Source organism: Micromys minutus (genome assembly GCF_963924665.1).
Source record: "Micromys minutus genome assembly, chromosome: 12".
In the NCBI taxonomy this organism is placed as follows: domain Eukaryota; kingdom Metazoa; phylum Chordata; class Mammalia; order Rodentia; family Muridae; genus Micromys; species Micromys minutus.
This window is the reverse complement of record NC_137981.1, coordinates 12,511,096-12,524,362: the sequence shown is the minus strand read 5'-3', so window position 1 is coordinate 12,524,362 and position 13,267 is coordinate 12,511,096. Positions and strand designations below refer to the sequence as shown.

The 13,267-nt window shown below is 41.4% G+C and overlaps 2 protein-coding genes across 5 annotated transcripts in view; one reads left to right on the top strand and one right to left on the bottom strand.

The window, feature by feature from the left end:
• MPHOSPH8 (M-phase phosphoprotein 8) overlaps positions 1 to 10,638 on the top strand; it is a 30,713-nt gene extending 20,075 nt beyond the window's left edge. For 2 of the 4 annotated variants that reach the window (XM_080926938.1, XM_080926935.1), the window contains exons 8-13: positions 1,965 to 2,105; positions 2,628 to 2,714; positions 4,571 to 4,725; positions 6,789 to 6,943; positions 8,319 to 8,446; positions 8,994 to 9,565. In XM_080926938.1, coding sequence (XP_080783064.1) covers positions 1,965 to 2,105; positions 2,628 to 2,714; positions 4,571 to 4,725; positions 6,789 to 6,943; positions 8,319 to 8,446; positions 8,994 to 9,137 — 810 coding nt within the window. In that variant the 3' untranslated portion in view covers positions 9,138 to 9,565. Of the gene's footprint in view, positions 1 to 1,964; positions 2,106 to 2,627; positions 2,715 to 4,570; positions 4,726 to 6,788; positions 6,944 to 8,318; positions 8,447 to 8,993; positions 9,566 to 10,580 lie in introns of those variants that run through there. The other 2 variants (XM_080926937.1, XM_080926936.1) reach the window with 2 other exon arrangements.
• The window catches only part of PSPC1 (paraspeckle component 1), a 73,298-nt gene continuing 69,718 nt past the window's right edge, over positions 9,688 to 13,267 (bottom strand). The window contains exons 7-9 of the transcript XR_013975274.1: positions 12,629 to 12,719; positions 10,945 to 11,102; positions 9,688 to 9,822 (exon numbers count right to left, since the gene is read on the bottom strand). The gene's annotated coding sequence lies outside the window, so the exon portion shown is untranslated. The remainder of the gene's footprint in view (positions 9,823 to 10,944; positions 11,103 to 12,628; positions 12,720 to 13,267) is intronic.

The window sequence follows — 13,267 nt, the reverse complement described above, 5'->3', positions numbered from 1 at the left end:
ACCTGGCTCTAGTAATTTTTACATTTATATAGGTATATCTGTTGATATATTTTATGACTATAAAATATCTCATCTTTTTTAAAACTAGATGGTTGTTTTGGAGGTGGGGTTGTTCTGTTTGCTTTAATGATATTTTTAATGAAAAATCTTGTTTTAATCTTTATTTGTTGGTGTGGGTTGCCTTTAGCAACTTAAACATTTTTTTTTTTTCTGAGCTGGGTTCCTATAAATAGGCTGTGTAACCAAGGATGACCCCTAACACCTGATTGTCGGGATTATGAGTATGAGGCACCACATTCATCTAGTGAAGTTCTTACTCTGATAATTTTAAATCGTGCTTTAGGTTTGCCATTCATTTTATACCAAAAAAAATTGTTATAGAATTTTATTACAGGAAATTTACTTCGTTTTTGAAAAGTTTTATATATGTATGCACATAATGTACATGTGTGTTTTGTCTGCATGTATGACTGTACAATGAGATTTTATGAGACTACAGGTGGTTGTGAATTGCCTTATGGGTGTTGGGAGCATACGACCTCTGGAAGTAGCTGGTACAGTTACCTGCTGAACCACCTCTCCAGCCCCTTTAATGTTTTTATTTCAGTATTTAATTTGAATGTGTATAAGTGTCTACCTAATGTATATATGTGCACCATGCACATGCAGGGACTGTAGCAATCAGAAGAGGAATTAGATCTCCCAGAATTGGAATTATAGCTGGCTGTGGACTGTCATCTGAGTGCTGGCAATTGAACTGGGTTCTCTGTAAGAGCAACAGGTGCTCTGAACCATTTAGCCATCCCCACCCCCATTTTCACCCCCTGGCCAGGCTGGCCTAAAATTCAATGTTATATTGGTCATATTGAACACAAACTTGCAGAAATTCTTCTGTCCTGCCTTCCAAGTGCATGAGCCATCATACTTTCTTGCTTATATATGTTCGTTGTAACATTTAATAGCAATGCTTATTTTGAAACAGGATCTCACTGTGTACTCTTCACAGGCCTGAAATTCAGAGAGGCCCACTGCCTCTGTCCTGAGTGTTGGGATTAAAGGTCTTCACTACCATGCCTGACAGCAACCTTTATACTTTTAAAATTCTAGGAGCTAGGGAAATGGCTTAGTATAGAAAAAGCTTGCCATGAAATATGAGAACCCGAGTTTGAATCCACATAAGGCAAGCACAGTAGCTAGCATCTGTGATCCCAGCGATTTGAAGGCTGGCTAGCCTGCTGTGTGTAGTAGTGCAAGAGAAGCAACCTTATGTTTAACAAAGTCTGCCCTGATCTCCACTTGTGCCTACTCGTGTTGTACACATCATATTCATATGAAGTTTAGATCCTAGGGCTGGGGTTATGGCTCAGTCAGAAAAGTCATATAAGCAGGAAGGACTTAAACACATACATAAAGAACAGGGTCAATAGCACATAACTGGGAGGCAGAGAAAGTAATTTATTCCTTGGGCTTGTAGGCCAGCCAGTTTAGTTGAATTTGATGAGAAACCTTGTTTCAAAAAAATAAAGTGGAGAGGGGCTAGAGAGATGGCTCAGTAGTTAAGGGTATACTTGTAGAAGGCTGCATTTCAGTGCTTTGCACACAGACAGCTCACAGTAACCTGAAAACCTGGGTTCCAGGAGATTTGATATCTTCTGGACTTACATGCCTATACCTCCACCAAGATGCACAGACAGATATAATTAAAAATAATAAAAATGCATCTTAGGAAATAAGGTAGTGAACATTTGAGGAAAATAATGGCCTGTATATGCATGTTCCCTATGAATACAAAATCCTAAAGATTTTTTTTATGATTACTTACAAGAATATTTTAGTAAGCAACCTAATTTAAGTGTATGCTTAATTCAGTATTCATTAGTGATTTCTTCTTGAAATGGCCTGACTAAAGATACTTGCTTCTAAAATGTTTCTGATTAAAGACTAACAAGGTTTCATTGTCACAGGATCCTACTGGAATGACCTTGGTGATGCTGGCTGCAGCAGGCGGTCAAGATGACCTCCTCAGACTCCTTATCACCAAAGGAGCAAAAGTTAATGGGCGCCAGAAAAACGGGACTACAGCCCTCATTCACGCTGCTGAGAAGGTTTGAGACATGACTGTGTGAGGGGAACTGAGAATCTTCCTTTGTAGTGAAAGATAATGGTCATGTGTCATGAAGCCTTACTTTGTAATTTCAGTGGGTCTGTGACATGAATTTCTGCTATTAGCAGTACAATAAGATTTAAAGTGTGACTTACCTAATCAGCAGATTATAGTGAGTACAACATCTACTTACACTGCCAGTATTTATTTCAATGTTAAATGACTTAAAGACTCACAGGTAGAATCTCTCACATGAAGCTACAGGTAGGCTGCAAGTGGTACTTGCTGACAAATCAGTGAGGGACTAGACTGAGGAGTTAGGCTGCTGTGGCCTCCAGTGAAAAGTCAGGGGGATAGAATCCAGTCGCCTGCATGGAGTAGAATCTACTGAATCTTTTTTTCCTGACTGCAAAGCATCCAGAAGATAGATGGGTTTTTTTAAGGAAATTGTGGGATTAAATTTGTTTGGTTGTTTTTTTTCTCTCCATTAATTTATTCACTTTTGTTTCCTGTTTTTTAATAGAACTTTTTAACAACTGTAGCTATTCTTTTGGAAGCTGGAGCTTTTGTAAATGTCCAGCAAAGTAATGGTGAGACTGCACTCATGAAAGTAAGTGTTGAGTTTCATAATGGGTATGTGTGTTGGTGCTGCAGACTAGGGAAGGCATAGAAACAAGATCATCCTGGAACTCAGCAGCTCCATATAATAGAAGTGGATCAGCAAAGCCGTATATTATGGTAGGTCAGTGATGTCAGGGACAAGCTCAGTCTGACGGACCCAGCAAGAGTCATGGGGTGAAGGTTGTAGGTATTTAGTCAGCAGGAGTTGGGGGAGATGGAAGGGACTGCAGGTGTTTCAGTGATAACTCTGTGCTAAAAGTAGAAGGTGCCGTAAAGAGGCAGACAGAACCAAGATTACACAAAGTATAGTTTACAGATGTATTGGGTAGTTTCTAGCCAAGTGGATGCTTATTCCTCAAGACAGAAGGAAGTTTGTCTGCTAAGCTAGACAGAGAGGCTTTTCCTAGTATCGATTAATATGTCCAGTGTCAGCTCAGAAAGTAACATCAGAGGTTCGTAGACATTAGCTGAATGCCTTAATGACTTTGTCTAGCATGAGTCAGGTCATGTGCCACAGTAGTAACAGTATAACCGGGATCACTGTAGTCACAGGATGGGTGCCCAGCATCCATCCTTACAGGGTTAGACACCTGGGCGTAGGAAAGAATATGTGCTCTCGTTATTTTGTGGAATTGTGATTTATAGGTATGTTTTGAGTTGATGGTTGTTGAGTTTCTGCCTATTACCCTGTTTCTGTCTTTCTTTGAATGATAGTTTGCAAGTACCTCACTGGCCTCAGCCCAGAGTGGTTCAGTCCTCTGCAGTAGTTCTAGGTTTCTGGTTCATGGTGCTGCTAGGACTCAGCAGATCCAGTCGTCCATAGCTGGCTCTGTCTTCTTTCTTCCCTGAGGTACAGCTTTGCATAAGCTGTGATCTAAGCGGGGAATTTTTTTTTTTTTTTTTTTTTTTTTTTGCAATGCCTACTTCTATCCTGTCAGGTTTGAGCAGTGAATTGGCTATCAGTCCGACCCCAGGTTTGTCCCGAACTTTATGTTCTACAACCTAGACTCTTTCTCCTGGGTCTCCTGTCAGACCCTTAAGGTCTAAGCCTTGATCATTGCTGTGGGATTCCTCCCTATTTGGTTTGCATAAATAGTCTTTTAATATTCTAAGTTTACATGTGTATGTAGTCTTTCTGAGTGTGTGTCTGCCTATTATTACCACTTAGTACACCAAAGGTAACACTCAGTAATGTCTCACTGAGACTAGACAGCACACACTTAGACCTCAGTAGAGAAAGCACAGGAGTGAAGGGTTGGGGGTATGCCAGCATTTTCTAGAGTACTATCCAGGATTGAAGTGTTCTAAGGGCACTTGGGAGAAGTTTCCAGATTAAGGGGTGGTTTTGTTCTTATGCTCCTTAGTTCAGTAAGGAGTGCATTCAGGAAAAGACAAGCAGTTTGCAGACCTGGAAGGAGGTTCCTGAAGTTAAGGGAAGTAACATAAATATTAACAGGGACTCCCAACATTGTATGGGGTCAAATTCACAGAACAGGTAATAGGATGATAGCTGATGTTCCTCAGTTATGGAGCTCTTGCAGCCAAAAGGCAAGCAGGAAATAGGCATCAGCTGTGAGAAGGCACCATTGAAAAGTAAAAGGCTGCTGGAAAATGGATGTCTAAGCCTGGAGAGGGTGTCATAGCAGGTGCCTGGGTACTGAACTGTTCTGCAAAGCAGCCTCTACTTTACGCCTTTGTCCTGTTGCTACTGCTTTCTAATACCTGTCCCCAGGTTTCTTCCCTTTACTTCAAGAGGCTTTGTCCTCTTCAGAAAGAACTGCCAGACACATGTGGATTAACTACAGTTACCATGGTTTACAATGCCACTCCTCTTTCCTGACCTAGGCATGCAAAAGAGGAAATTCTGACATTGTCCGCCTTGTGATTGAATGTGGAGCTGACTGCAACATTTTATCAAAGCACCAAAATAGTGCATTGTATTTTGCAAAACAGTGTAACAATGTGCTTGTATATGAACTGCTGAAGAGCCACTTGGAGACGTAAGTGTCAGGTGAATGTAAACAGAATGGGAAAATTTTATTGAAGACATATTTGGAATGGTTTGTGTAGGAAATTGTTTAGAAAAGATTATCCTGTAGGGTTTCTTTCTTCAGTAGGTTATGAATTAGTAAGTGGCATAATTATTACTTTGGTACAAATTACCAAAATCTTAGAAGACCCTGGGAACATCTCCTTAAAAATGTTTAAGTCTAGGACTGGAGATGTAGTTGGGAAAAAGCTTACCTAGTATATACAGAGCCCTGGGGTATTCCTCAGCATTTCTTAAAACCAAGCAGAAGGGTTAGGGCAAAGGGGAGATTTTGAACGTGGATACATATAGTTAGTTCATGGCCAGACCATCTAGGACTCTTTAAAAAGTGTGTATCTGTGTGCTTGCACACCCCCGTGTCAACTCTATTCATGTATGCTATTTTTCTGAACCATTTTTTGTTACAAGTTTATGTCTTTATCACCAAAGTCTTTTGATGGGTTGGGCTGTAGCTCTGTGGTAAAGCTTTTGCCTAAGGTGCTAAAGTCTGCAGTTCTGTCCCTTGTCCCACATAAAAAGGAAATTTTAGCAACACCTGCCAAAAAGCACTGTTGGAAAGGATGAAGTCCTTATTTACCCAGGTAACTGAGACAGCCTGGGAGAATCAGCCCCAGGCCTTAGCTTGTGAACTAGACACCATGTTTTAGGCATCTTGCCTGTTGTGTCTGCCTGAAAGCCTGTCCTAGATATTTCCCATAAAGAATTTCTGGAAGCCAGTTCTTCCCATTTTCTAGAGGGGTAACTTCAGAGAACCCATCAGTGATAGCCAGCCATCTTCCTTTGCTCAGGAGTGAGGGACTCTCCTTTCTAATTTTTCATTCATGCATTAGACAAGTGCTAAGTGAATTTTTGTGCCAGACATTGTTTCAAAGGTTATTAAAGACAGAAAAAAGGTTGCCCTCGTGCAACTCCTGTTCCAGTGAGAGGAGATGGATGAGAAGGAAATGTAAAGGCCACTATCCTGAGAGGAAAGCCAAGTGAGGTCAGAGTTGTTTGTAGCTCCTTTCCACAAAGGTGGTGCTGGGTTGTGAGGTCAGGAATAATTGCAGCTACTCAGGCACTTAAAGCATACAGACTGTAAATTCAAGCCCAGACTAGGCAAGAGAGGTAAGAAAGGACCAGGGCTTAGCGCCCGTGTGAACAATGTGAATCATATCTGTAACCACAATACAGGGAGATATTAGAGACAGGAACTTGGCGGGGGTTTCTGGGTGCCAGCCTAACAAAGAGGATAAAGCATGACACGGGGGCAGGAACAAAACAAGGATTGGAAAATCGGTTTCTGAAAGGTAACATCAGGGCTATGCATATAACTCAGTGGTGGGAGTACTTGTTTTAGCCATGTGCAAGGGCCTAGTACTGCCAAAAAGGTAACACTGGGTGATGGTGGCACATTCTTTGAATCCCAGCACTCAGAAGGCAGAGGCAGGCAGATGTCTTTGAGTTGGAGACTAGCCTGGTTTACAAAGTGAGTTCCAGGACAGTCAGTTACACAGAAAAACCCTGTGTTCAAATGCAAAGTCAGTGGGCAGGCTTTTATGGGCACCTTTTAATGGCTTCCTTTTGTAGACGGGTAAAGGGAAGGCAGTCTCATGCCTTCCAATCTAGCTTCAAGCTCACTGTAACTAAGACTGGCTTGAACTTCTGATCTTCCTCCTAAGTACCATCATACCTGACTCATGTGTTACTAGTTACCAAACCCTGAGCTTCATGAATGCTAGGCAACCAAACTACACCTTACTTTTCAGTTGTACAGTGGGATAGTGTCATTACGTATGGCATCATACATAATGTAATGATCAAATCAGGGGAACTCAAATTTTCTAATTTGCTAACAATAATTACAGTTACTTATGCGGTATAGAGTAATAACAGTGTATCTGCAAAGTAGTCGTAAAGATAGGGTCTCACTCCAGCCATCCTGGCCTCAAACTCCTGGTAATCCTACATTAGCATCCTGAGTTCTGAGGCTTCACACCCCACACTAACAGTTTTCCTGTGTTCTGTTACTAGACTTTCAAGAGTTGCAGAAGAAACAATCAGGGATTACTTTGAATCTCGCCTTGCTCTACTGGAACCTGTTTTTCCAATAGCATGTCATCGGCTCTGTGAGGGGCCTGATTTCTCAACAGATTTCAATTACATGCCCCCTCAGAACATGTCTGAAGGTAAGCATTTATCCCATTCATACTTTAATGTTTGTCTATAATCTGTAAGCATGAGTTTGAAGGGACTCTTTAGCATGATAGCTGGCAGAGCTGCCCTAGCAGGAGGCCTTCCCATTCCCCTTACTCTTAGCCTGGAATCATTTTATTTCCTCCCAAATTTTATTGTATTTACTAAGTTCCTTCATGTTATTAAGACAAGATCTCACTTACATCTAGCTAGCCTTGAACTCAGATCCACCTGCCTCACCCTCCCGTGTGCTGGGATTTAAAATGTGCTCTACCATACCTGGTTTAGGGCTTGGTCATATACTCCTGTCTCAGCCTTCTGAAAGCTGGAATTAAAGGCATGAACCTTTACCTGGCTTAACTTAAGAAAACCCGGGAAGGGCAACAGAGCTATAAGCAGTTAATGGTGCTTTTTTGGTGGGGGTCCTCCTCAGTGGTGGAACCCAGCCATGCTTGTGTGAGCAACCTTAGTTAACTGGAGTGGGCCATCAAAAAAAGCAGGAGAGGGAACTGTTGGGAAGAAGTGATTTGTAAGAGTAATGGATGGCACATGATCAGAGCATTAATATTCTAAGTTGTAAAGGAATAAATAAAATTAGAGCCCACATGGTAAAAGAGAGCCAACTCCTGAGGGTTGTCCTATCTCCACAGATGTACATTCAAGGGAGATCCCTTTAATGTTAAATGTCTGTATCTACAGTGTTAACATGTGTTTAGTTAGGACTGGTGAGAGGTGAGAGTTTGACCGCTAAAACTCACATGGTAGAGAACCAACTTCCTAAAATAACCGCCTGGCTTCTATACACCGTGGGGGGGGGGTGCACACACAGAATAAGGTTTTTGTTATTTATGAGTGGATTTGAAGAATCCTACAGATTGCATTTGAAGAATTCCAGGAACTAAAAACAGATGCAGGTGTTTATTAGCACATATAATAAATGCCAAGTATAAAGACAAAACAATGTTTTAATGTGTATTCATGTCAGGTATGGATGTCTACACCTCTTCTCCCTAACATGTACAACATATTCAGATTACACATCACCTACTTGTAAAGGACAGTTCAGCTTTTGGCATCCACATACACATAACCATTCATAGCTCCAGTTTCTTGTAAAGGTCTCTGCAGGCAGCAGGCACCATAAATAGATATAGGCAAAAAAAACACTCATACACGATAAAGAGTCAAACCACCAGTAGTGTGCATGCAAGTCTCTTGTGAGGATACTTGAGCAAGATCTCTGAGTTTTATGATTTTTAAACTGTGGAGTAAACTGTTGAATGGGGCCTTCTCCCTGTCAGCTGAAGTGACCCCCGCATACCCCCCCAGTGCTATTGTAATAGCATTAATCTTCTCTCCCTTCCTTAGGCTCTGGTGTCCTCCTCTTCATTTTCCATGCAAACTTTTTGGGTAAAGATGTTATTGCTCGGCTTTGTGGACCATGCAGTGTACAAGCTGTGGTTTTAAATGATAAATTTCAGCTTCCTGTTTTTCTGGTAAGTTTTTTTTTTTGGGGGGGGGGGGGGTCATCAGAGCCAGGGTTATATAATTTTACATTCGTTTTTGTTTGGAGTCTTTGAGACAAGACCTTTAAATAAATCTATATGTAGATATGGCCCTGAACTTACTTCAGTATTCCTGCCTCTTGAGGTCTGGAACTCATGGGAATGCTGGGCATACGTGGCCGTCTTATGGTTTGGTTAAGAGAATGCCTTTTGGTATTTGTTGTGGTTGACCTTATTCCTACATGCCATCACTTCTTTTTTTGGTTAAACAGTTTAAATCTTACTGACTTCCCAGTTTTTAAAAAAAAAGTGAAGGGGATGCACTATGTACAGATGTTACAAAGTATCATGCCAAAAAGACTGACAAGGGCAGGCAGTGTCATCTACCAGGACCCAAAACAAATAGTTCAGTGGGTAAGGACATTTTGTGGTGGTATTCATTGAGTCTAGAAGGTAATTTTGAGGTTTTTCTGGGCAGATCCTATAACAAAATTTTAATGTTTAAAGTCTGACTTTATCTTATCTCTTTCCCCTCTAGGATAGTCACTTTGTTTACTCATTCAGCCCTGTTGCTGGCCCCAATAAACTGTTTATAAGGCTGACAGAAGCACCCTTTGCCAAGGTGAATCTCTGCTTCATATTTTACACATTTTACATATTACAAGTTCACTGTTCTGTCTGAATGTTAGGCTTTTGGCTCTCTGAGGCAGCTATAGGCAAGATCTCAAGCCATTCCGGTCACCTAATTAAAAGTAGCCTGGATATCCTACAGTGGGAGCCGTGTGTGCTGATATACTTTCTCTCCTTTTAGGTTAAGTTGCTAATAGGAGCATACAGAGTACAACTGCAGTGACCACAAAGATGGCCTTGTTGGAATTTAAGCCTGTTTCCTGTTTAGGTTTGTGTACATTTTTTTGTGCCATTGTTCAAATTGTTCAATGTTCTGCTTAGTTTTTTCCACAATGTGGAACACTACATAAGAAATATTTAAAGAAATTAAAAACTTGAATTAAAATTTCTACTAAGTCTTTGTGAGTTTGTCTTTGGAAAACAAAAGGTAACTTTTAATTCTTCACCACCTGGCCTCTTCATTCTGACACTGAATCAGAAGCTCAGGCTTGCTCTCTTAACTAGCTTGTAGCAGAACAGTGCCACACGCCTTCCTCTCCTTACTATCCCAGAGCTCCTCTCCGAGCTGAAACTCGCACCCCCAGCTTTTATTGACAAGTGATGTGCACACAATACACAAAAATGTTCTCTCCACTGTAGGCAGACTTCAGTGCTTGCTCATGAGCATAGTTGCTAAGTGAGGTTTTGTGAGTTGCTGCTTTTGTCATTAAGAGCTTTTCCTCAAAGCATGCTGTAACCTGCAAGAGACAAAGGTTTCATCAGTAAAGTATTTTGTCTTGTTTGAACAGCCCTGCTGGCCACAAATCCTGATCCTTAACAATCAATAAATTTATCCAGTTTAGACGTTCTCTACGCCAGTGCACATATAAGCACACACCTTGTCTTGGGAACTCACTGAGTACACCAGACTGTCCTCAACAGCACAGACTAGGGGCCAACAAGACCTGCTTTTTTCTTAAAACAAGATTTTTCCAAGTGTCCTAGGCTAGTTGGGAAATCCCACGATTGAACTCACAGAACTGCCACTGCATCAGTCACTGAAGGCTGGGTTTATAAGAAATCACACATCCACTAAAATGGCAAATTCTTAAGTTTATGATTTCTTAAGGAAGACTCATGTCACTTTTGTACATTTATCAATTTAGTAATTAAACTTTGATTTGTGATATATTTTATTTTGATTTATTATATTCTTTCTATTATACATCTTATTTTCTCCCTCTGAGTGTTACATTGGCCAGACAGTGGTGACACGTTTAATCACAGCACTCAGGAGGCAGAGACTGGTGGAACTCTGTGGACTTTGGAGCCAGTATGGTCCTAAGGCAGCCAGGGCTACACAAAGAAAGCCTTTCTCAAAACCTCCCAATTGGGGTGGAGAGCGGGGGCAGTCCACATAGTGCCACAGCTTTGATTCTGATGCACATAGCCTATGCTTTAATTTCTACTTAATGAAAAGATCTACATATATAGCTATTTGAAAATTTAACTGCAGGCTGGAGAGATGGCTCAGCAGATGACTGCGCTTCCAGAGGTCCCGAGTTCAAATCCCAGCAACCACATGGATGCTCACAACCATCTGTAATGAGATCTGATGCCCTCTTCTGGTGTGTCTGAAGACAGCTGCAGTGTACTTATGTATAATAAAATATAAATAAATCTGTTTTAAAGATAACCACTTTACTCTAAGCAATATTTGGACAGCTGCTTAAGCCATAATCACCCAAAGGGCTTTAAATTTTAACACTCGTACTAATCACGGCCAATACAATTATGTCATGCTTGTTTAAAGGCCAGGTAGCGGGACTGAACTGCAAGGTATCCTTTGTAGAGGTACATAAGAGGATGCCAATAGATACCTTAAAACACACATGCTGTTTCCTCGACTCTGCCCATGGGTCTTCCCATCTTCTTGTTAAAATGGATGTTCTGATTCCACTCTGTGTGTCCTGCCTGTCGATGTGGGTCTCAGGTCTCGGGCAACACCATCACTGTTGTTGTTCCACAGCACCCACACCTGAAGCAGCCAGAACAGGACAGATGGGCAGGTCAGAAGCACCAGGAGATGTGCCCTTTTCTGTTTTCAAAACGGAAAATAACGCTTTCCTAAACAGATGAGAAAGGAGCCACTATACCTAGCATTATATATACTTTACCCATGTAAATCATTCTTACCAAAGGAACATACGGTAACAGTGGTAAATCTGGAGCTGGGAAGAGCTCTAAAAGGTAGCAAATAAAGCAGTGGGTGTTGTCAGGAAAAAAAATCCATTTGAAGAAACTAAGGAATTGAGAGATGTGTGAGACAGTGAGAGAGAGATCCTAAGTCTGAATGTTCTTGAAAGAAGACCCTTCCCTCCTCTAGGCCTCACTAAACATTGCTACTGTTCAGAAGGTGGGGATACTTTACAAGGCAAGCCACACCATGGACTACCACCCAGCTTGATGTATAAATGATGGGAGGCAACCTATCAGGAGCTCAGAGCTACACTGGAGAGCCTTCTGTGCTGAGTGTCCTTCATAGGCAGCAACATAGTATCTTCAACCCAAAAAGAAAACCTGTCTATGTACTCATTTCAAGACGGGAAGGGCTCTCTCTCCTTTCTCTGTGCACACACACATGCCTCTTTCTTACTCCTTCCTTCCCCTTATTCCTAGCCCTCTTTCCTCATCACTTCCCTGGCCTTCATCCTTGGGGCCAGTGAACTCACCCACCCAAAAGCAGGTTACCAATAAACCTACATTTAAAAAAAATACTCTCGCATACACACACAGGAATATTTACACTTTCTTTAAAATCAGGTCTCCCTATATTTAGTCTGCTATACTTCAATTATAACAAAACAAAACAAATACCTCTTGGATACAGGTAGAGTTGTAAGATTTCAGCTAAACTCTAAACTGTCCAACAACAAAAACAAAGCATCAGGCCTGGTAGTCTGGCAAATTCTTTAGTCCCAGCACTGGGCAGCAGAGAGACGGTGAACCAGAAGCCAGACTGGTCTCAGTTTCGGGCTGCATAGTGAGCTATTTCAAAACCAGAAAAGAACACTAGGATTCTCCCCACAGTGTAGTTTGGTGATTGGCATTTGCCATGTGCAAAGGTCTGGATTCAAAGCCACAGAAGCACCATACACAAAGGATCTGCATGGCACATGCCTGAAACCCAGCACTCACTGGCTAAAGCAAAGGGATTAAGAGATGAAGATGGCTCTGTAAAGAGATTGGCTGCTCTTTCAGCACCAACATCAGAATTCACTACTCCAGTTTCAGGAATCCAGTGCCTTCTTTTTAGAGATACCACGCAAACATGTGGTCCACAGACATACATGCAAGTAAAACGATTATACACATAAAGGTGGAGGAAAAGAAAATCCATGAAGAGTTTCGACTCACAGTGGATTATACAGTTAAGACTCTGTCCCAAACCAAACAACACCGGGACTGTTAACTATGGCAACTGCTGTACACACAGCCCAAACTGAACAAGTCACAACTGAGCGACAGCAGCTTCCTTTCTAAACAGATGAGAATCCAACTGACCTAGTGCAGCAGCAGGAGCCCAGCTTTCCTGGATTTTAAGCTCTTCTGTAATAGACCCGTGGCTTCAGTAGATTCAGGTGGTCATAATAACCTAGGGATAGAAAAATTTTAGACCTTTACAAATCTGACACTGTAAACTGGTCTCAAGATCTTCAAATCTGCTAGCAATTTTTTTCTTTTACATTGTGTGTATGTGTGTGAGCATGTGACAGGACAACTTCTTGGAAGTATTTGCTACTTCCACCATGTCAATTCCAGAGATCAAACTCAGGTGGTTTCACGCTTAGCAACAAATGCCTTTATGGTGCCATCTTAGTGGTAAGAAAGAAAAGAACCCTTTTAAACTAAGCCTTTATTATAGTTCTAGATTACTGGTGCCTTGACACAACCGAAACCCTGTCACGGGGGCTCACGTTAGGAGCACCAGAAGACAGATCCAAATTTCAGCACCCATACGGTCGCTCACAAGTGATGTAAACTCCAGTTCCGGGGGATCCAATGGCTTCTGGCTTCTGGGTACTAGACACACACCTGTACCAACAGTACATGTATACAGAACACCCAATTGCATTTTTTAAAATGTTAATGTGTCATATAAAAACCTTAATTTTACTATACCTACAAAACCTTTCTCTACTT